The sequence below is a fragment of the Saccostrea cucullata genome, unplaced genomic scaffold (genome assembly GCF_032062105.1).
Source record: "Saccostrea cucullata isolate Sc308-1 unplaced genomic scaffold, CSIRO_AGI_Scuc_v1 ctg65, whole genome shotgun sequence".
Classification (NCBI taxonomy): Eukaryota; Metazoa; Mollusca; class Bivalvia; order Ostreida; family Ostreidae; genus Saccostrea; species Saccostrea cuccullata.
Genome location: NW_026938807.1, coordinates 621221 through 645688, shown reverse-complemented (window position 1 = coordinate 645688; position 24468 = coordinate 621221). Strand labels below are relative to the sequence as shown.

Sequence of the window (24468 nt, the reverse complement as noted above, 5' to 3'; positions counted from 1 at the left end):
GGTAAATACGTTTATTTAATTTTCTGGCAAAAATGACGTTTACATAAACTTAATGTGCACACCGTACTATTAAGCCGTCCTTTCGATTTTTCCCTTTTCGTGTCGATTACTTTTCAGACTTAAATAGTTGCGAAGGAGCACTATATAGCCGATTATAGCGCCATGAACAATACATTCATACATAAAATATGCTTAGTAAAAAAAAAACAACTAAAAATTGCAATTTTATATATACATAAGAAACATAGATGAGAGAGATTTTTGTAAGTGTGAAACATTATGAAATATCAACTTGAAAATCAACCCGCAAAAAATGAAAAATGTATTCTAATTCAGCAATTTTCATTCAGAATGCCATTCAGCCACATACAAGCCCTAATAATAAATCTTAAGGGAATCATTTCTCATTTTTCACTCTCAATGGAAACTTGTGTTAATGCGGCAACTTTCTTCTCGTTTAAGGTTCACATTAATGTAATATCTTCATCCATTATAGTTTCTGTTTCGCTGCCCCCAAACAATTGGAACCGCAGCAATGGTATACCAGCAAGGTGACGAACAACAGACTACCCGCTAGAATGTCCCAAGGTTTGAAGGCTGCCCGCCGGACTTAGAGGTGATTTATGACGGTTTAATTACCTCATAATCCAAAGCATAGACCCAAGGAGTGGACCCAGCAAGGCCATTATATAGGTACAGGGCGAGGGGGTGGGAGTCAGATCCTATGTAAGTCCTACAGAGGATTCTCTATCCCATTCCATGGCCGTCTTTCATCGTTCTTTAGTTGATGACTTCATTAGGTGGGATGCCATCGCTCAAAGGATCAAAGGTCTTAATATTGTTCTTTTAAAGAATATTACATATATAGACCTATTCAAAAAAATATATGTACATGTATCTGACCTTTTAGATACTTTAGACAACACTTTACCTCTAATACCTGTTTTAAACCTTGGTTATGTTTCTTTGATTTTGGTCTCGATTTCTAAATCCCCATGTCTTTTGATTTGTCTAGCGCTTAGAAACTTAAAAAGTTCTTTTATGCTTTGAGATCGTGTGTAATGGCCATTAAAAGTTTGTTGGTATAATGAAATGCACATTACAATTTGTATATTAGAATATATCTGATTTCTGACGACTTTAATTGATAATAAAATGACTGATCAATAGATTTACTTTGACAGGGTTGCTGATAAGCATTTGGTGACCATTCCTTGGGCTATGTCTGGAATTCCGTGGACCCCTATCGATATCGTTTTCTTGTCTTAACTGGTAAATGATGACACGCTCTCAATAAACAAAACTGCAAATTGACAATTTAATGAGATATGCGGTATTTTCCCCACGTGTAAGCAGAAGGATATTATTGCCGAAGTTTGATCAATGGAGCCTGGAGTTTCTGTCTATATGTCTATTGTGCTGGACTTCTTTGAAATGAATATATCAAAACTTCTAAGACCCAGCCCTGTCATTCGTTTCTTTCCAAGACAATAAAATCCGTTGACAGCTTACCACTATTGTTACTGCGTGAAAAGAGTTTTGTTTGAACATGCTTCAAGTCTTCAATTGGATCTCTACATGTCTTGATCAGAGACGTAAATTTTTGTTGTAAGCTTTTTAGTATGCTGAGATTTTATACGAATTACAGAATGAAACTTTATGCTTTCAGAGCTTTAATATTTTTATTTATGCTTGCTGTACATAAGACTCATACTTAGAACAATGTTTAAAGAAAAAATATAAAAACCCAAAACTTAAAAATCCTACAGTGCAATCACGTGTTGCCAGACTACTATTGAATTAAACTATATTTAATGTTCCTGCAATATAAAGTTAAATATATGAAGATTTAGACAACAAATATACCCTTTCAAGAATATTTACATTTCCAGTAAATGAAAGATCTCTACTCCTCTTCAGTACATGGGTAAAGTAAAATTATCTATTTACCATTTGAATGTTACATAATATTGCTTTTAAATGATTTAATATTAATTTGTTTAAAAAGTAATCCTTTGGAAAAAAAAGAATAGATAAATAAAATACTTGAAGTTATAAAAAAAAAAAGTAAAACCACACAAACGCATAAGTGCTTTGACGACCATTAATTTTATTTTCTGAAGACATAAGAAGTACAGCATTTTTTACGACTTTTTAAGGTGGCTGCATCGGGTCGGTTAGTCGAATATCGCCACGGTGCCACGAAGTCTGTCAAAGAATCGTTTCCGTCACAAATGATGATATTTCCTGGAAGTTTGGGTCAGGTTAACGACGCTGAAATAGGTTTCATGTGCTTGTTTCTGGGAGAAGGAAACATTTATTTTTGTAGACCTCAAAGAGGTTCAGTGCTCTAAAAAACACCGAGCGTTAGATCTCACTGCTGACCGGGGGTAGTGGGGAAGCATGCTGGAGACATGATACGGATGATTTAAGCTGAGGACGCCGTCTCTTGGGATGGACACGAACAACTGCGCATGCTGCCCGAATTCCCTCCCTAGTGCAAGGACCAAAAATATTCAGTTCACCAAAGTCGTATATTTTATTTCAGTGCAGGTTGAATAAAAATGTTGGCACAATTGGTGAATTCTTTACAATTTTAATGATGTTTAATGCAACGAGATTCTGTTCATGAATAATAGGTGTAAAATGTACAGGTTTTGAAAACTGCAAACCCTGGTTTGATATACATGTACACGGTATATACATGTAATATCTCACAAACGAAATTATATTATATTATCAAAAGACATGATGCTTAGTTTAGATGAAATTTACATTCTGGGGAAAAAACTTCTTAGAAATAAACAAACATGCGGTGTGTCCTTTTCGTATGTTTAACGATACGATACGTGTCTCAGAGTTGAAACATTTTAAAAATATATATGATTTAATCAACACTGAAATGAATTTTGCTCATTGAATCGACTCCATAGTAATTGTTCGCTTGCATACTCTCAGGAAAAATCGAAATGCTTGTAATTTTTATTTAAAACCATAAAATTTAGAAAGCATAACCAGTTTATGAAAAAGGTTGTAATTTTTGTTGCCATTTAGTGTTGCTTTTTCATTGCCGGAGAATCATTGTAGATAACATCGACATTTGGATATACGTATTTCTCGCTATCAAAGCTCCATCTCCGAGGTAATGTTCCATTTAGCAATGCATTATTAGCATAACATTATACACCAATAGCAGGAAAAATTCCGTATAAATAAAATACAAGAGTAGAAAGTAATGTGCATTTAATTTAAATAGATTTTTTCCTTTCTCGCTTTTATAGCTTGTAAATGCTCAATTAATGCAGCGAGAGAAGGAGAGAGATTCTCATGTAATTTTTCCTAGGGTCCGAAACAAAATGATAATCAAAGAATAAATCAGCAAGTAAAATCAATTTTATTTTGAATTTATATTTATTTGATTGTTAATTTCAGAAATATATACACATTGTTCATGAAAACTAATGACATTCAAACTACGCACTTCTAACATGTTTCCTTTAATATTCATGAACGCAAAAATTCGACATATTTTCATTAAATAATCATATTTATCAGCGTTTTTATCTCTTCCTGAATGTTGCACTAACAACAAAAAATCCCATTTTTATGTTAAATGAACACTTGCCTGGTTAATTGGGAGAGCACCTGACATCGGAAGGTGGCTGTTGTCTTGTCTGGAATGTCGTCTTTGACTTCATCAACACATGTTTTATATTCTGTCAATAATCAGACTGATTGTAGAATCATTTTTAATGTTTTTTTAAAGCAAAGTTTCCATTTGCTTATTGATGTTCCGGGTATATTGAGTAAAAATGCATCTTCATTAATTACCTTTAATAATTAATGAAAATGTTTGGATTTAAGTTTGCATTCGTTACAGCCGTTAAACATTAGAATCAATACAATATACTTTTGTACTTTATGGGGAAAAACATCCTTTAAACTATTTCACCCAAAATATTTATTGATGCTACGAACAAACAGTGTATTTGACCTATCAGTTTTGAATAATTTTCAAATATTTTGATGCAGTCTATAGTAAAGAAACATTGTGTATTTGACCTATCAGTACAAAAAAAAAAATCTTTAAATTCGTAAAATTATTTTTTAAAAATAATTCCACATTGCGCACTTATGGTTATTATTTTAAATATTCAGAAATATTTTGCTATTAGGAATCTTAACCGCGCCCCAAATGTCCATATTGAACCTGCCTGACCTTAGTAAGTCTGACGAGCTCTTCAGCAACAAATTGTATACAAATTTCTCTTCGAAATAAATGAAATGTCATTTACAGTTTGCGCACCTGTATCTTCGCTGGGAATTATATAACGTGTATCGAGTATCCTCTTTTGTCATCCGGGCACTTCCTTCAACTCATTGAAATCTAATTACTGTCTCAGCCGTCAATGGGGAGATCGGATTTCAATTCAGCGGCGAATAAATCTCTTCTCTGTGTAGTCCAAGTCGTCATTTGTCTTAAATACTTACAATTCTGACAGAAATATTTATATCCTGATAAAACGGAGATTAGTTCGTATTTCTCCTGAAATAAAACGAGTTTGAAATCCAAACGATAGATATGGCCAGCACGCCCAGGTGTTTCGGCCGCAGGCTTCGGGGTTTGTTTATTAAACCGGACAAACGTCAATTCCCCTTACCACAGCAAAAGGCTGCATTCCTTGGTCATCTCTAAAATAAACAGATTTCTCTTTGGTAAGAAACATTCTCTCGTCTTTCACACCTGTATAATGGGTTTGTCCGCGGACACCTTCCATTTCATAATGCCCAGGTGATGTACCGTATCCAATGTTTTGTGACGCTACTGGATTGGTCCTTTTATCTTGCCGCCAATAGTCACTTTTTTCAACAAGAAAATTACTGAAACTTGAAAAAAAAAAGGTATATGATTTCCATGACACATTACACATTATTTTCATATTTAATGTATTTCTCTTTCTTTTTCTCAAAATTAAGAAATTGGGAAAAAGAACGTCCTTGTTTTGATTGATGTTGCTTAGGTCCGGTAATCATCAATCTGATCCCTATAGACGCACAAAGATGTGGTTGTAAAGATTTTATTTATTAGGTAAAGAAAATATTCTGAATGTTATAAGGAACGCAACTCGTACTGGAAAGTCAGACGTTCCTTTGGTCTTTTGCAGACAATCTTCATCAACCGAGTATCAAATCATAAATTGTTGCATTTGCTAGCAGCGCGAACAGCGCAAATGAGCATGTTCACAGTTACAACTTATCGTCGGATACCTACGGTAATCTCCTCTTTTACATATCACAGTGACTTATTAAGAAATGATTTGTTCTACTGTTCTTTTAAAAATACTCAGTACCAGTATATTAGAGCTGTACAACAGAAAAGATTGTGAACTATCGGTATATCTTTTCAATGAGAAAACGAAGACTTTCAGAGAAATATAAGTACTTTATTAGTTGAATTGCATAATGACTCTTGTCAACATATCCCTATCACGCATGTTATTGGAATTAAGAAAACCAAGGCTTTGGGTAGTGACGATCAAGCATACAATTTGGACTACATAATGTATTGGATCACCTTAAATGTGCAACAAGGATTTTCAAAAACGAATTCCAAGGCGAGTCACAGGGTCTGCTATAAGTACCTTAAAACTGATTGTTTATTAAAAATCGTGTACCATTTCGGTGATCAAAGCTTTGTCACTTTATTGTTCCCCAGTCAAACTTTTCATCTGCGCAACATTAAGTATGTATGTGCTGAAGTAGGCCCTTATGGCTGTAGAGGGTTGACATGAAGATTTATTAAATATAGATGTAGCAAAACTTGTCAATGAAGTTAAAACTCCATTGGTTGAATAGGCAACGCCATGGCTTAAGTTTGTGAAACATTATTTATTAACGAGGTAACTGGCTTTTAATTTTAGGGGTTTAAATTTAATAAAGCTAGCATTGATATTATCAGTAAAGATGTATATTTGATAGGGTTGTATGAATAAATTTTACGTAACTTTATGATTTCCACTCGGGATACTCAGATATTCACAATATTTAACAACAGAATGATATTTTTATATTTATAATAATTCCTGATGTGTAGATAAACAAATGTCGGTTAAACGAATGCTTTTAAAATACCGAAAATATAAAATTTTAATGTCTTTCATAATGTTGAAAAAGATATTTATCTATCAAACAATTAATTGATTTAAGTCAAGTTCTTTGCAATCAATGAAAAATGAGCATTTTTTCATATTTTGTCACATTTTTTTCATATTTTGTCCCTTAATGAATGTTGATTATATGGTGTAATTTAGATCTCACTGTCAGAAACATGACTATAATTATTTTGGCATTTTTATTTATGTTATTATATTTTTTTTCAATTTGATATTCAAATATTAAATATAGAAGGAAAGGAAATAAAGTAAGTAAACATTTCACCTCTTTGACAGTATTGTGGACCAACAAGAAGGAACGGAAGTTGACATAAAAGCAAGAATATTAAAGGCCAGATTATGATTTCTGTAACTTGGAAACATCTGGAAGACCAAGGGAATTACAACACGCACCAAAGTTATGGTTTTTAATAGCAACGTTTTAAACTCCCCTGTGGTTTTCAGACATGTAGGATGACCGTCACAACAACAAAATGGGATCCAGACATTCAGCAACTTTTGTCTAAGACGCATCCTCCAGGTAACATGGCCCGACAAAACCAGCAACATCAATTTGTTGCAAAGCACAAACCAAGACAATATAGAAGATTGATTGATTGCTTGTATGTTGTTTAACGTCCCTCTCGAGAATTTTTCCCTCACATGGAGACGGCCTCGGTCTATACGGTCTCATCCGAAGGACCGGTCTCCACGTCCCACAGTTGGATTCGAAACCGCGACGTAAAGATTGATTCCTTACATCGCGACTCTAGAGCAGACGCTCTAACCACTGCGCCACGCGGGCGACCCCTATAGAAGAAGAAATAATACAGAGAAGGTAGGGCATACTCTACACTGTATGCAAGGCTCAGAATAACACAACAAGGCAAGCCCTGACTGTCCTGGAACCCCCAAGGCAAATGTAAGAGAGGCAGGCAAAAGAACACCTGGTGGATAGATTTGGAGGCAGACGTAAAAAGACTGAGTAAGAACTGGAAAGGGATAAACATTGCTTAGGATAGGGGTTGGATGAATCTCAAGAATACCCCAAAGTGGTAGCAGGCATAAGTATTATTATTTTTGTTGTTGATGGTCATATCTTTAATTACATTACACTTTGATGTGATGGTGGTCGAAGTTCAGCTAGAAAGTTATAGTGTTCCTACCTTCAACACATATGTCATATCTTTTAAAATAGATTTTAATTTGGACCTCGAGTAGTTGACATAAGCTGAAAAAATGTACCATGAATGGTCAATCAATCCATGCAGATAATAGGGGTATATGAATGATTCAACGTCAGTTTTCTGAGGAGGATCAAAGTTAAGATATCAGGTCTTCAGTATTCTATTTTAAACAAGCTATGTTTATATGATCATTATCAGGGCCGGGTGACAATTCCCTCGAAATTAAAAAAAAATTCGGGCAACGACAGTATATATGGCACGCCAAATTCACAAAAATGAGCTAAACATAGTTTCACAGTAGATAAACTAAATTTATCGACTGTAAACTATGGTTTACAAACCGTGAACTATAGTTAACAATTCGTTAACTATAGTTTTCATCTGTAAAACTATATTTAACGGTTGTTAACTATAGATTCCGAATGCTAATCCAAGTTTATCTGTCGGTAATAAAACGTTAACAAATGATTTTGTTGATAAACATAGATTCACGTCTGTAAACTATAATTTACAATCGTGAACTAGTCAAGAGCTGTAAACCAAAGTTTACAAATTGTAAAAACTGTATTTATCAGATAATCTATGTTTTGCAATCGCAAATGATTGTTTTCAGTGTTAAGTATAGTTTCCGGTTCTGAAACATAAATTATCGTGTATATATGGTTTACAGATGTAAAATATAGATTAACGTTGTAAACTATAGTTTACAGTCTGTAAACTATAGTTTACAACCGGTAAACCTAGTTTATCGAGTGTGAAACTATGTTTAGCTCATCTTTATGGCACGCCAAATTTACATAAATGAGCTAAACCTAGTTTCACAATTGACACACTAGGTTTATCGACTGTGAACTATAGTTTACAAACCGTAAACTATAGTTAACGATTCTTTAAGTATAGTTTTTAACTGTAAAACTATATTTAACGGTTGTTAACTATAGTTTACGAATACTAATCTAAGTTTATCTGTCTGTAATAAAACGTTAACAAATGATTTTGTTGATAAACATAGATTCACGTCTGTAAACTATAATTTACGATCGTTCACTATAGTTAAGAGTTGTAAACTATAGTTTACAAATCGTGAAACTGTATTTATCAGATAATCTATGTTTTGCGATCGCAAATGATTGTTTTTGGTGTTAAGTATAGTTTATGGTTGTGAAACATAGATTATCGCGTTAACTATGGTTTACAGATGTAAAATATAGATTAACGTCGTTAACTATAGTTTACATTCCGTAAACTATAGTTTACAACCGACAAACCTAGTTTATCAACTGTGAAACTATGATTAGCTCATTTTTGTGAATTTGGCGTGCTAAATCTAGTTTCACAATTGATAAACTAGGTTTATCGACTGTAAACTATAGTTTACAAACCGTGAACTATAGTTTACAATTCGTTAATTATAGTTTTCATCTGTAAAACTATATTTAATGGTTGTTAACTATAGTTTACGAATGCTAATCTTAGTTTATCTGTTTGTAATACCACGTTAACAATAGATTTTGTTGATAAACATAGATTCACGTCTGTAAACTATAATTTATGATCGTTAACTATAGTTAAGATTAATTTTGTAAATCATTGTTTACAAATTTACAAATTGTGAAACTGTATTTATCAGATAATCTATGTTTTGCGATCGCAAATGATTGTTTTTGGTGTTAAGTATAGTTTACGGTTGTGAAACATAGATTATCACGTTAACTATGATTTACAGATGTATAATATAGATTAACGTCATTAACTATAGTTTACAGTCCGTAAACTATAGTTTACAACCGATAAACCTAGTTTATTGACTGTGAAACTATGTTTTGCTCATTTTTGTGAATTTGGCGTGCCATACGTCTTTGTGAATTTGGCGTGCCATAAGTATACAATGTACGTATATGATTTATTTATTAACTCTGGAAACTAAGGATCGATAGTTTCCGAAAAACCTAGCATAATTAAACTGAAATAAAAGAAAATCTTCAGGTAACGACAGTATACTATTTCGGGCAACGACAATATAGTACGGAATTAAGAAAAGTCTTGGAAACAGCAGTATATAAAACCGAAATTTAGAATATTCTGTATTGTTACGAAAGTATAATGTAGAAAGTTAAATGAAAATACTTTGGACATTTATAACTGACTTTGATACACAACAGGAAGTAAAAAAATTAGTGACCAATGAGGGGTTCAAGATAAAATGGACCCATTTGATAATTTCTCACCAAAAATGTATCGTCGCCCGCGTGGCGCTGTGGTAAGAGCACCTGCTCTAGAAAAAGGAGTTGATCTCAACGTGGCGATTTAGAATCCCCTATGGTACGTGGAGAGCTGTCCTTCAGATGAGACCGTATAAGCCGTGGGTCCGTGTAGGTGCTGGCACGAAAAAGTAAGATCCCTCGCTGCTCAATGGCCCTAGGTCAAAATTTGCAGCTCTCCTTCGACAAAAGGTGGCGCCTCCATATGAGTGAAAGACCATAGAGAGGGACATTAAATAACAAACAAATTGAATAATAACTTTATAAACCCACAAAAAAGCATCTGGGATAGTTTCTTTGAGCAAAATGCAAAAAAATTGAGAAAAGTGAGATCAAGGTCAAAGAAAAAATCTTATTTCGATGAAGTTGAATAGCTATCCTATATGAAGTTAAACAAATTTGAAGTCAAGGTCGAGGAAAGGTCAAGGTCGAAAATGTTTATTTAAGAAATGAATTTAATTTTTGAAGATTCATGAGGTTATGAACTACGACGCTTCACGCCGGCATATTTCATGAAGCGCGTTAGCGCTTCATGATAAATATGCCGGCGTGAAGCGTTGTAGTTCATATACCTCATGACTCTTCAAAAAATTAAATTCATTTCTTATATTTACATTATTTTTCTGATGACTAGCCATAAATTTACGCCGTTAAACTGTCATTTTTAAAACAAAACAGAGTGCACTATATTTTTTTTTACTTTTCGACGTCAAGAGCGGTATTATGACGTAACAATGGAGATATTCATGCTTATTTGTGATACATACCTAATGTAGTTCATGAGAAAATATACTGCATTTTATTTTGTAAAGAAACATAGGGGAAATTTATTGGAAATGTAAATATTTAATATTAAGTGATTCTCAATTATAGTATTCGCATTTCAAAATTTGGCAAAGGTATCTTGATTTTTTTTTTTCGTGTAAACCACGCCAAATACAAAATTATGTTTCAAGGTCAAAGAAAGGTCAAGGTAAATAATATATATGCCACTGAATAATTCTCAATAATAGATATAAACATTTTAAGTTTAATGAAAATATCAGGGACCTTTATTCAAATATATAGTTAGTTTGATTTAGCTAAACACGGACTTGAATGAAAGATTAGGGTTAAAAATGCTATGTTAAATCGACGTACCGTATAATTTAAAACTATATGACATTGTACTTTAACTTTAATTTAAAATGTTTTTCAAAGATTCTTACACTTTAAGTTCAGAAAATAATTGATTGGAAATGGTTGATAACTAAATTTGGAAGGAAAATATTTTTTAATCTCTTTTCTTTTTCAAAATTACAAGTTTATAATGCAAAGAAGGATAACTCTCATACCACTTGGACTTTGACTCTTCTGTTTCGGAGGAGGTAAGATAACAACAATCATGGCGTCGATAGCTCGCTGTCTGCTCAGAACGGGACAAACTACCGCAAAAGTTGTTAGCAGAGGTATAAAATAATGAATGAACAAATTTTGAACATATTGAATCAATAATTGAATGATTATTCAATCCGGTTTTCTTGCAAAGCTGTGTATTTCTTTGGCAGCATTAACTCAGCGGAAAATTTGTTGTGTAACCCGATTTTACTCTGTTGTCAGTGTTGTGTAACGTTTTGATTTCTTTTCGTTTTAATATAGTATATACACGTCACTGCTTTCATGAAGCTTTAAATAATTTCCCACCAAGCGTTTTTTTTATAAAGCAGATGTGTAAATGTACGATGAAAATTTAAATATCTGCGGCTGCAAAGTCCTTCAACACTTGCAGTATACAGGTCCATTATAATCAGTACAAGCCTACAAGGTTCAGCACAACAATTACATTTTTATCTACCGTATATACTCGCCTATAAGTCGGTCCGCCTATAAGTCGGTTGTACGTTTTGAGGTTATTTGGCAGGGATTTATCATTGACCCGCTTATAAATCGGTACAACTTTTTGCCAGAATCAGATGACAATTTTCAATAAATCCTCTGATGTTTTACCCTGATTTCAATTAATATTTTTGAAAATGAAGTCGAAATTTAACTTTGAATCATAGAAAAAAATAATGCCCTCTTCAGGTTAAAAAAAAATAAAATTATTAAACACATGTATAAAAATTACATGTAAATTATGTATAATCTTATAATACAAAAACGATATAATATATCCATACTTTGTTCAACAATATCTGTTGAAAATGTTTATAGAATACCGGTAATACGATTAGCCATCCAGAAAATATACCAGACTTCGTTTTTATGACTCGCTTATAAGTCGGACATAGACTTTTGGACTAAAATTTAACTCCCAAAATACCGACTTATAGGCGAGTATATACGGTAGCTTCTTAGCTTAAATTAGATTTAAAACTCAATAAAGCTTTTTAGGATAGCTTGATTTAAATATTTTACCATACATATCTCCATTTAGCAAGTCCAGTACAATCACTAAATTTAGCTACGTAGCTTGATTTACCAACTTAGCTTTATTTACCTACCTGAAGTAGTTTTATTTAGCTACCAAATCAATATATTTCTATAAAAAAGCATTTTTCTCAGGGTGTGCAGAAAATATCATCTTGATGCAGTGATCATTTTCAACTTTGAACTCATCTGAAAAAAACTCATGAAAAAATCCCTCTTGGAAAAATGTCTTTTTCTGCGCAATTGCAATTAAAGTTATGAAAGTTTTGGGGCTATGTATGACTGTTAGAACAGATACTCCTTGGATAAAATGACAAAGAAGTCCAGTTCCGGTTAACATGATAATAGGTCGGTAATTATTCAGCACAATGTGAAGTAATCATACTTAGCCATGCCTTACCGCGCGCATGAGAGAGGACAGTTAACCAAACAAAGGAATTACAAGTTTTGTTCTAAATTGTCCAAACGCAGCAATGTATAAACTATCTCTGCTTTGGGTTGTTTTTTAAGCCTCCGTAGTGTAAATATCAGTAGTCTTTTAATTGTGATTTTTTGTCTCTTTTTAATAAAAAGAAAACTTTAGAAAAGTTACATTGAAATAGCTAAATAAAGCTACCTGAGGTAGGTAAATAAAGCTACGTAGGTAATTCTATCTACGTAGCTAAATCTAGTGATTGTACTGGACCTGTTTAGCTGCAGAAATGTAGGGTTATGTGTTTTTATATTAGTCTTTGACCAAAACGCTACAGATCCCGTTATGCAAAAAATGTGCAATTTATGGCGCAAGATTTTTTGCAAACTTTTTGGGAGAATTTCTCCACTTTCCAGCATTGGTTTACCAACTATCTTTTACTTTCGTATTCTAGACACATTCTTTAATCAGTCTGTATTTTTTTATCACTCCCACCACTTTATAGTCGTCTTTGCAAGTGATAAACTTGCTTGATTAGAATTGGATGTCGAATTGCTAAAAGTTCACCTCAAGCAATTTTTTCCCCTGTACAGACAACTGTAAAGGGTTGGAAGGTGGATAAAATATACAAATTGGTTAGAGAATGTGTCTAGAATTAGGGAGTGAAATATACTTGATTGACCAATGCTGAAAAGTGGAGAAATTGTCCCCAAAAGTGCGCAAAAAATCTTTCGCTGTAAATTGCACCTTTTTTGCATTACGGGAACTGTAGCATTATGGTCAAAGACTAATATATACACAAAGAACGATACAGTTCTGCAGTTGTTCTCCATTCCCCTTACTACAGTACACATTATACTAAACAGGCCCAGTACAATCTCTTGATTAAGCTATATAGCTCTAATTTATTAGCTCTTCAAAATAGCTTTATTTAGCTATTTATAGACAGTTCTTCACAAAAACGTATTTTGTTAGAAATAAACAAATAAGCATGTATTTTATTCTTCATAAATGTATTATGGGCTATCAAAACAACAACCAAAATCAAAGATAGTTCTAACATTGCAGCTTTTGAATACTTTTAAACAAAAAAAAAAAGATTTCTATTGTTAGAGTAACTGTCCACTACCCTGTGTACGTTGAGGCATAGATATGATTGCTTCTCATTGTACTGAATTATTACCAATCAATTATCTTGTTGACCATAATTGGTGTCCTTTATAATTTTATTGCAGAACTACATGTAACTGCTTCAATTGCTTTATATAGCCCAATGCAAATTTTACAGAACTTTGGGTACAAAGTCTCTCAAGGAGACATAATTTGATGAGTGATTTTTACATGTATGATTGTACTGGACCTGCTTAATGATATCATGTCTACATCCGACATCCATGGAATACTGAGAAGTTACAGTCTGAATGCATGACATCTCTCCTATACCAAAATGCTGTATTTTTTTTCTCAGTCTTCCTTTGTTTATTTCAGAATACCTCAACAATGCCAGGTCCCTGTCCAGTTTGGCAGATCTCCCAGAAACACACAGCATGCTGCAGAAAAGTTGCAGGGATTTTGTTGATAATGAATTGATGCCCATTGCTGCAAAGTTAGACAAAGAACACTTATATCCAAAAGATATAGTAAGTATTTTTTCATTATAATATATTCACTAATGATACAATTAAATCAACCCTCAGAAGTACATGACTTTTTCAAGGAAAAGCAATTCTGTAAGTAATTTTATGTGAGTACTTAAAGTCATGAAAGGCTTGTACAAAATTACACGAAAAAAAAAAATTCTATCTTCTAAAACCATCAATGTAATAACAAGATCCCTCTGTAACTGACTTTTGATCAAGAGTATTTACATGATTTTTAGCATTTTAATGTGATCAAAGCAAATGTGTATTATTTTGGGCTGATGCTGTCATGAAACATGCATAATCTGATTAAAATCAGGTCTTTGTTACGCTCCGAAATTGTAATGGTCACTGTCAAGATCTGATTTTAATCAGATTGGAATCATGCAATGATGAATTCCTCTGTTATCTGACTGACTCCTGATATATGATCGATGTCTTGGTCTAAATACTTCACTGACTCTTTGACACCAAAACACTTTTTCCAACTATATTATTAAGGTTCTACAAGCCATTTCACAATTTTTAGCTCACCTGAGCCGAAGGCTCAAGTGAGCTTTTCTGATCAAAATTGGTCCGTCGTCTGTCGTTGTCGTCGTTGTTGTAAACTTTTCACATTTTTATCTTCTTCTCATGAACCACTGGGCCAATTTCAACCAAACTTGCCACAAAGTATCCTTAGGTGAAGGGGATTCAAGTTTGTTCAAATGAAGGGCCACGCCCTCTTCCAAGGGGAGATAATTATGAATTAGTGAAAAAATAATGGCATTTTTAAAAAAATCTTCTTCTCAAGAACCACTGGGCCAGGAAAGATGAAACTCATGTTGAAGCATCCTCAGGTAGTGTAGATTCAAGTTTGTTCAAATCATGACCCCCGGGGGTAGGGTGGGGCCACAATGGCCGATCAATGTTTTACATAGGAGTATATAGGGAAAATCTTTAAAAATCTTCTTCTCAAGAACCACTGGGCCAAAAAAAAAAAAATGAAACTCATGTAGAAGCATCCTCAGGTAGTGTAGATTCAAGTTTGTTCAAATCATGACGCCTGGGGGTAGGGTGGGGCCACAATGGCCAATCAAAGTTTTACATAGGAGTATATAGGGAAAGTCTTTAAAAATCTTCTTCTCAAGATCCACTGGGCCAGGAAAGATGAAACTCATGTGGAAGCATCTTCAGGTAGTGTAGATTTAAGTTTGTTCAAATCTTGACCCCGGGGCATAGGGTGGGGCCACAATGGCCGATCAAAGTTTTACATAGGAATATATAGGGAAAATCTTTAAAAATCTTCTTCTCAAGAACCACTGGGCCAGGAAAGATGAAACTCATGTGGAAGCATCTTCAGGTAGTGTAAATTCAAGTTTGTTCAAATCATGACCCCGGGGGTAGGGTGGGGCCACAATGGCTGATCAAAGTTTTACATAGGAATATATAGGAAAAATCTTTATAAAAATCGTCTTTTCAAGTACTTCAAAGCAATGATTAGTGATAGTATAGGAAGAAAATGTTTTTAAAAATCTCTATATTAAGAACAGCAAAGTCATATGCTGTATTAATATGAAAGCATTCTAAAGTAGTATTAAATTCAAGCCCCCCCCCCCCCCCCCCCTTTCAGTAAACTTTTCAGTTCTGATCTGATTTGTGTTTTTTCTTAGACGATTTGCTCAGGTGAGCGATGTGGCCCCTGGGCCTCTTGTTTGTCTTGTAACCTTGCAATTTAAGTTTTGAAGATTTAAACAGAACCCAACACAAAATCCATTATATATTTTTTAGCATCAGTATGTGTAAAGCTATTACTAAATTTTTGGTTTAATTATTGTGTAATGGAAAAAGTCAGAAAGAAGTGTGATTACATTGCTGCATTATATATACTTTTTGTAGATAAAGAAGATGGGGGAGCTGGGATTGATGGCGGTTGATGTCCCCCATGAGGAGGGAGGGACAGGACTGGACTATCTAGCCTACGCCATTGCTATGGAGGAAATCAGCCGGGGATGTGCTTCTACAGGGTGTATCATGAGTGTCAATAATGTACGTTTTGTTTTCATACTTCAGAACTTAAAAAAAAAATCATAAATATGAATTTTTAATGGAGGTTTGTTGCAATATAAATGTGTTCAGCAGTAGGAATATCCTTATACAGAATGCTTTATTGTTCTTTAATTGCTTTTTAGATAAGATATTGAGCTTACATATTAGTAAATTGGGTTTTTCAGGGTCTGCTTCATTTGTGAATCAATATTTAATTTTAGTCCCTTTACCTTGGACCAATAAATAAGTGGGCCACAGCAGCACAAAAAGAAGTTTTTCAGGAGCCTTTTTTACACGGAGACAGAGTGGGGTGTTTTGGTTTAAGTGAACCAGGTTTGAATCTTATTTTACACAATTATTATCTAATTAAGACACTGTGAAATCTGGATAGGGCCATGCAGTTCACTATGGCACCATCGAGCATCAACTTAAAGGTTGATGGCGCGATAATGCGATATTGATAAAGCGATAAGGATGAAGCGATGGTGCAATAGCCCAATGATGATGTGTCATTGCACTATCGCTTCATCTTACCATTGCATCATTGTCATCGCATTGTTGCGTCATCGCACCATCGCTTCATTGTCGTCGCATTATTGCATCATGGCACTATCAACCCAAAGCTTGATAGTGCGATGATGCAAAAGTGAACTGCGTGGCCCTCTCCGAACTCCATAAGACACTTAAATTACTTTTAACATTTTCCCTTTATGCATTGTCTATCTTTAAGTATACAAGATATTAATAGGTCTATCGTCAAAGATTTGGAAATTAAAAGTGCATCAGTTTGAAAGCATGCAATATGTACAATGTTTTGAATATCCATAAGGCCACACATTTTAAATAAATTTGTAAGGATCCCCAAGTAGTGTAAATTAATATTTCTACCAGTAAGTAATATTATAAAATGAAAATGGATTCACCCTACTGTAGATTTATGTTTGTCTAATTTTTCATATCCAGGGTAGGGAAAGCAAGGGTGCAGCTTCTATGAGCTTAATTTTTATATACTATAGAAGTACTTTTGAAAATCTGATGAAAAGATTTATGCTATGAATTGTGTGCTGTACAGGTAATGGCAGTGATGCTGGGGCAGCGTCTACGACGGCTCGCCTGGACGGAGACTCCTGGGTGTTAAACGGAACCAAGGCTTGGATCACGAATGGTTATGAGGCAGAGGCAGCCGTGGTAGGAGATTTCTCTGACTTTCTCTTCCTTCAATGAATGGAAGAAACCCTTAAGTTTGGTAACCTGGGCCAAAAAATATTATTGTACAAAGCCTAAGGCTAGTGAATTTTAGGGGACATGCAAGGGGATTTTTTTCATAAGTGCTTGTCCATAGGCAATTGAATTAAAGGAATAAAAAATACACCAATAAATACTTATTAAATCAGTTATAGCTTTTATTTAACATTTGATCTAAAATTTTAAAGTGTCACACCGACTTACTTTTGAAAATTCATAGTTGGGTCTTGGTAATCAATTTAAATACAGAGTTATTTTAAAAATCAGAATATGAAATGTACAAAAAATCTAATTTAAGGAATATGTTAATATGTATGTCATTAGAATTGTTATTATTTCAGGTCTTTGCAACCACAGATAAAAGTAAGAAGCACAAGGTATGAAGAAATATTGCCTATAGTTAAAATGTTAGTCATTTTTTTAAATCTCAAAGCATAGGTGCAGTTCTTTTATGACTCCAGTCACACCAGTTGTATTTCTACTGTCATTTTTATGTTTCCAAATTACCACCACTACTAAATATTGTTATGATATGTAAAACAAGTCATTCTCAGATTTGTCAAAATACATCTGATTGCCTGTGTCAGAAGGGTAGTTCAAGCAGCTGTTCATTAGTTTTAGTAAGATGTTGGTCATTGGTCACATACTTGTTGAAAAGTTTTAGTGTGTTACCATATATATGGAACAATAACTGGTCAAAGAAATCATTGACTCAATTTTATGAAAACTGAATTATAATATTCTGCCTAACGAGATTACCAATGAAGATTACTGCCTTGCTCCAGTTTTCATTTATACCCAAATTACAAAGATTATCATGTGAATAACCTTTTTTAAAAATCTTCAATATTCTTAAAATTATTGTGAAGATTATTTGGTCATAAGGATAACTGTAAACCAACTTTTATTCGCAATGACTTTATTTCGCGATTTAACAGGGATAGACTAGTTCGCAAAGATTTATTTTCGCGATCAAGCTTTGAATCTGTTGTTAACAGACACGTACACTTTAAGGACCGGAAAAATGGCGAGGCTCTTGCGAACTTCGCGAAAATTTCTTGCACGCGAATAAAAGTTGGTTTACAGTAGCCAGAATTAAAATAATTGAAGAATCTTTAACCAGACTTATTAGGATTTTTCATTCTTTTAAGGGAATCAGTGCCTTCATCGTACCTAAGCCCGTCCCCGGACTCTCTCTGGGTAAGAAGGAGGATAAGCTAGGGATTAAGGCTACCTCCACTTGTTACCTCATCTTTGAAGACTGCAGGATTCCACGGGAAAATCTCCTGGGGGAGGAAGGATTTGGGTTCAAAATTGCCATGGTAATAAAAACCTATCAATACATGTGTAAGATTTTCCTTTGTAAGAGTTGCCTTCCGTTCTTTATTCCATCATGTATTGATAAAAATCTTATTTGTTAATTCAGCAAACTTTGGATGCTGGCAGAATAGGTATTGCAGGCCAGGGTTTGGGGATAGCTCAGGTGAGATTTTTTTTTTAACTTTGAAGTTTATATGTATGTTTTATGTATTGCTTTTAGCTCAGACATGTTATTCACACTGTACTGAAATTAACTTAAATAATCAGTAACATACAGGAGAAAAAAATAACCTCATTGCGATATGAAAATGCAGTTTGCATAGAAGTTATAACAAATACCGAGATTTGAAATAAAGAGTATTAGATTGTTAAAGTATTCTGTACTTAATTGTCATATTGTACATACATTAATTATTTATGAATTCAGGCTGCATTTGAATGTGCCATAGATTATGCCCAGAAGAGAATGGCTTTTGGAAGCCCCATATCAAAGATGCAGACAGTTCAGGTACAGTTCAGACAGTTCAGGAACATTTTTTACTTGGTTTGAAAACAGGTGACCTTGATAAAAACTAACAAAAAGGTCATTGTCATATGACAAGAGTAATAGATACGGTTTAGGGGTCCTGATTTGGTTAAGTAAATGTTAGAGTCAAGTTTCTCTTTTATTTTTGATTTATAGTCCAAGCTGGCAGACATGGCTCTTCAGATCGAGAGTTCCCGACTCCTAACATACAAGGCAGCACTTCTGAAAGATGCTGGAAAACCCTTCTCTAAAGTAAGTTCAGTAATCATTTTCGTTGAAGAGGTTAAATATCTGAATGAATCTTGCTATAATTTTTTGAACCTTTATTTCAATAGAGAAGTTTCAGAAATAGGAAACTAAAAAGGAAGTTATGATAGGAATTTATCTTAACATCTGACATGATCAAAAAAAAGTCATGATAACTTCTGTCAGATACATTTGTAAGGTTACCAATGGCAAATTTATAATTTTGCTTACAATCTTGAAAGTCATTAAATCTGCTGTGAGTTTGCTGCAGGTTATAAATACTGTTTAATGTTCTGTGACAGAGGTACCCCAGTTCTCTTCTAAAGTTAATTTAATTTAATTTGGTTAAGGTATCTAACAGTCATCACAAAGTCTGTAAATGTTACCTAAGGTTACATTATCTTTTACAGGAGGCAGCTATGGCCAAACTGGCAGCGTCAGAGGCTGCTACATTCTGTAGTCACCAGGTAAGTTGTTTCTTTTACGTGTTTACTGTTTTTTAGCTCACTTGAGTCGAAGGCTCAAGTGAGCTTTTCTGATCACATTTTGTCCGGCGTCCGTCTGTCTGTCTAGCTGTTTGTCTGTCCCTCAGTCTGTCTGTAAACTTTTCACATTTTCGATTTTTTCTCAAGAACCACTGGGCCATTCTCAACCAAACTTGCCACAAAGTATCCTTTGGTCAATTGGGGGAAAGATATTCAAGTTTGTTCAAATGAATGGACACACCCTCTTTAAAGGGGAAATTATAAGGAATTACTGAAAAAATAATGGCATCTTTTAAAAATCTTCTTCTCAAGAACCACTGGGCCAGGAAAGATGGAACTCATGTGGAATCTTCCTCAGGTGGTGTAGATTCAAGTTTCTTCAAATCTTGACCCCCGGGGATAGGATGGGGCCACAATAAGCGATCAAAGTTTTACATAGGAATTTATAAGAAAACTCTTAAAAAATCTTCTTCTCAAGAACCACTAAGCTAGGAATGATGAAACTTATGTGGAATCATCCTCAGGTGGTGTAGATTCAAGTTTGTTCAAATCATGACCCCCGGAAGTAGGATGGAGCCACAATGGATGTTCAAAATTTTACATAGGAATGCAACTGTCCTTTTTCCAAAATTGAGAATTTCATTGCCCTGGTTAAGGATGGGGGGTGGGGGATGTGTTGAATCTGTAGTGAAAATGCAGTGTTTTTTCCTGAGCATCAAGGCCACAACAGAGTACAAAGATGTTATAGACAAAGGTATTTTATTAGATTTTGAAGTGTTCTTGTGCTGGGAAGGCCTCTATTATTTTGTAGTCTACAAAGAGAAGTTATTCCCCTTTGACATTTACCTCTTTTAATAGAGTTTTCCTGTGTTTCGAAGAATAGTGGAAAAACATTGTATGATTGGTACTTATTTTATTGGAAATGCCTGTTTTTGGTAGGCATGGCCAAAGGAAGGCCAATGAGAAGGCAGTATTTTGTGAGGCGTTGGGTCATTCTAAGCCAGTACTCCGCAGAACACACACGTTTTTGTTTATATCTATATTCAAATGAATACGTTTTATATATAATATTAACAACAATATTGTCATATATTTTGATTTTACTTTATTGTACATTTACATCTATGGTGTTAATGCATACCAAGTACTGCTCCAAATGCATGTCCGGCATTTTCCCTTGAGGCATTATTTACATAGTGACAGACACAGGTTTTCCATAGTTTCTCGTCTATGTTTTTTTCTTGGGCGGATTTTAATGTCTTTGATAGGGGTACAATGCATAGCATGTAACATATAGTTAACAAAAACATTGCAGTAGTTCATTGATCACATACACATTGATGTATACCTGTTTATTATGGATTGTTATAAAATAAATGCCAGCTGCTCCCACTAAGCTAGCCTGGCTTACAGCTTAAGTTTTGTATTATTTGAGGTGTAGTCTGTCAAATAATGAGTGAAGGTTATACTTATTTTTGTTAATCATATTATTTAAATGTTAATTGAATAAGAGAATAATAAAAATATATATTATTGCACTTCTTGGATATTTAATACATTCATGTATGGAGACATGTATCGGAGAAAGTGGCTTAATGGGAGATCTGTCAGTTTAAGGCCATTGTCAGTTACAGTAATGCTGGTATCCTTATAGACTTGAAAATAAATGTGAAATCCATGTTAGATATAAGGTTTAACTTAGAGACTTGTTCTTCCTACTTAGTCATAAGATTGACAGAGGAAGGAGCAGATTGATTTTGTAGCATGGTAGTACATGTATGGATATACACTGCACATAATGCATGCATTGTAAAAGTGGCCTTAATTGATAAGTTTATTTAACATAGGAAAAAGAGGTGTAATTTTCTTGAATTTTTATTTGACAAAAATAATAATTTTGGACATTTGTAGATCTTTCGCAGGAGCTCTTTTAGTGGTCTTCAGTAAAATTAAGCTATAAGTTTCTACAGTCCTTGTTGTGTCAGTCAATAATTCATTTACTCATACACTGTATTTCTGTGATATTGTATTGCTTATTTGTGGTCTAAATTTAAGTACCTTTGTGATTACTTAACAATCATACCCTAAGTACAAGTTTTTAGTCTTCTTTTGAATGTTTCCTTTTATGAAAATAGCCCATATAAGGATATTAACTTTGTGTTATGACTTGTCCTCTGCCTACTTCTGAACTCGACTTTAACCAGTAATTCGGGCTTCTAATTAAGTGACTCACTAGCAGCTGGGGAGAATTAGGTTGTTTGTTAAGCACTCATATTTTAATGACTGTAATTCTACAACTATATGTAATTAGGGAAAGTAGTTTCCTTCATTGTTAATGACATCTTCTTGTATGTGGCAATAATTATATTAATGTTTCTAGAAATGCTTTACATTCATAAAAATGTTTCCCAAGTGAGTGCTTTTTTCCCCCTCCATTCATTCATGTCTTGTTCTATTTTCGAAGTATTTTTGTCCTTTTCACTACTATTTTAAAGTTGTTTGATGTATATGCACAATATACTGTTCTGTCTATTTACTCTATTGCCAAATCAAATCTGAAGTGATAGGAATTGGAAAGAACAGATGATCTTTTAAAGAAACAGATACTTTTTAAATTTTTACCATCCCTTGCTTTCATTATGAAACTCTTCTGAATTGCCTCCAGCCCCATTTATCAATAAGACCTCCTTTGAGGGTTTGTGATAGACTGATGTAGCTGTATCTAGAGGAATAGTCATCATTAATCGTGTTCCTACAGGAAATGGAAAAAGCCAGACTCGTCAATGTTATTGATTTTAAGTTGTCATAACCGTACCAGGGGTATTTAGGTGGATTAATATCATGTAATGTCTGCAAAAGTCCGATTGAGTTTCAAATCAAATTGCAGGAGAAAGTTTACAGAATCTGGATGACTCATGCCATGTGAACCAATCAAAATTTGATGAAAGTACTTGTGTATTTTGATGTAGTTTTCCTGTCAGTCTTTTGATGTTTTCTATATTAAGTTTGTAATGAATATGTTTGTTCCTGGTTAATTGATCTAGGTCTTGCAATTAAGAACATGCCTCATGCAAAGATATGCCAAAGAATTTTCCATTATTTTATAATGGCTGCTTACTCAAGCCTGGGGCTGACTATATATATAGAAAGTTTTATGATCTGGGAACCTAGGCAGATAAAATGTTGCCAAATTAATGAACATGTTAATCAGTCCAACTGATAAAACAATTGAAAATCTGAATATTCACATACAAATAAAAAATTGGAAATGAAAGTACACTAAAGTTTTTATGACATGTTACTTAAACTGACTGAGCTGTTAAGATAAACCTTACACATACTCTTGTCGACCAAAATGGAATTGAGAAGTGTGGATTGTTTTTAAGTGGTTGTTTAATCTCATTTTTCCAGCAAGTAGAGATTCTGCTTTTGAAAAAACATAGAGTTTGCTTTGTATATATTAATTGGTTTTTGCGTGGTTTTGCAGGCCATCCAGATTTTGGGAGGTATGGGTTATGTGACGGACATGCCTGCCGAGAGACATTACCGTGACGCCCGTATCACAGAAATTTACGAGGGAACAAGTGAGATTCAGAGACTGGTGATAGCAGGAAGTCTCCTGAAGGAGTACCATTCTAGTTGACGAAACGGAAAGAGTAGAATCTGTGACCTTGACAATGCAAAAGACTAGAATTGTGATATGCTGTAAATAAACATTTCTCTTATCATACAGAGTATGTCTAAAGCACATACATTGTAATAAATCTGTAATTTAAATAATGTTGTATCAAAGGAAAATAAAGAAATATGTTTGAATTTCTATAACTATCATTGCATGTAGTAAATGATGGAGTTAAATTGTAAATTAGATTAAAGGTGAAGTAATGAATCAGTACAGAGCACGTGATCATAATTGTTCAAACACTAGTTGAAATCATTTGCTTAGTTTCAGCATGACCTATATTGATTCACAAGCACTTGACAATAATACCTGTTAAGAAGTTTCGTTTTAACCTTAAAGAGCTCCCGTAACCATATAAAATAAAATTTTAAGTGCTTGTAAATTAGAATGTCACAGATAACCATGGATTCTTGTATTAGACAACATTCTTTAAACAAGAAAAATAAACATCATAGAAGCTTTAAAATTTATTAGCATCATAAATGAAATACAACTTGTGCATAAAAACTGTGTCACAAGAGAAAGTGTGACACTGAAAAGAAATTAAAAGGCTAGAATTATAAAGAAACTATAGCAATATCTGTACTATTTTCCTGAACTGGATAATGCAACTGACATTAAGGCAATTAAAACAGGTTTTCTTTCAGATTAATAAATTTGTAAAGTTTTATGTAAAATAATGGTTGGAAAATGTATTGGTAAATTGCAAGCATCAGAATTTGAATTTGAACATTTGTTTTTATAATAAATATAACATTGTGTGAAGTGTACTATGAGTTACAATAACAGCTATTTAATTGGAAGTTCTTTATGATTTCATTGCACTGAAAGATTCAACAGCATCCATTCTGGGAACTCCCTAAAACTGTTATAGT

At 33.8% G+C, this 24468-nt stretch overlaps 1 protein-coding gene across 1 annotated transcript; it reads left to right on the top strand.

The window, feature by feature from the left end:
• Positions 1-10941: 10941 nt before the first annotated feature.
• LOC134251452 (short-chain specific acyl-CoA dehydrogenase, mitochondrial-like) lies at positions 10942-23736 on the top strand. The gene is made up of 12 exons (XM_062733875.1): positions 10942-11048; positions 13910-14061; positions 15940-16089; positions 16311-16422; positions 17162-17277; positions 17676-17711; positions 18486-18656; positions 18761-18817; positions 19082-19162; positions 19337-19432; positions 19837-19893; positions 23399-23736. The coding sequence occupies exons 1-12, from the start codon at positions 10985-10987 to the stop codon at positions 23552-23554; spliced, it is 1248 nt and encodes a 415-aa protein (XP_062589859.1). The 5' UTR covers positions 10942-10984; the 3' UTR covers positions 23555-23736.
• The last annotated feature ends 732 nt before the right edge of the window (positions 23737-24468 follow it).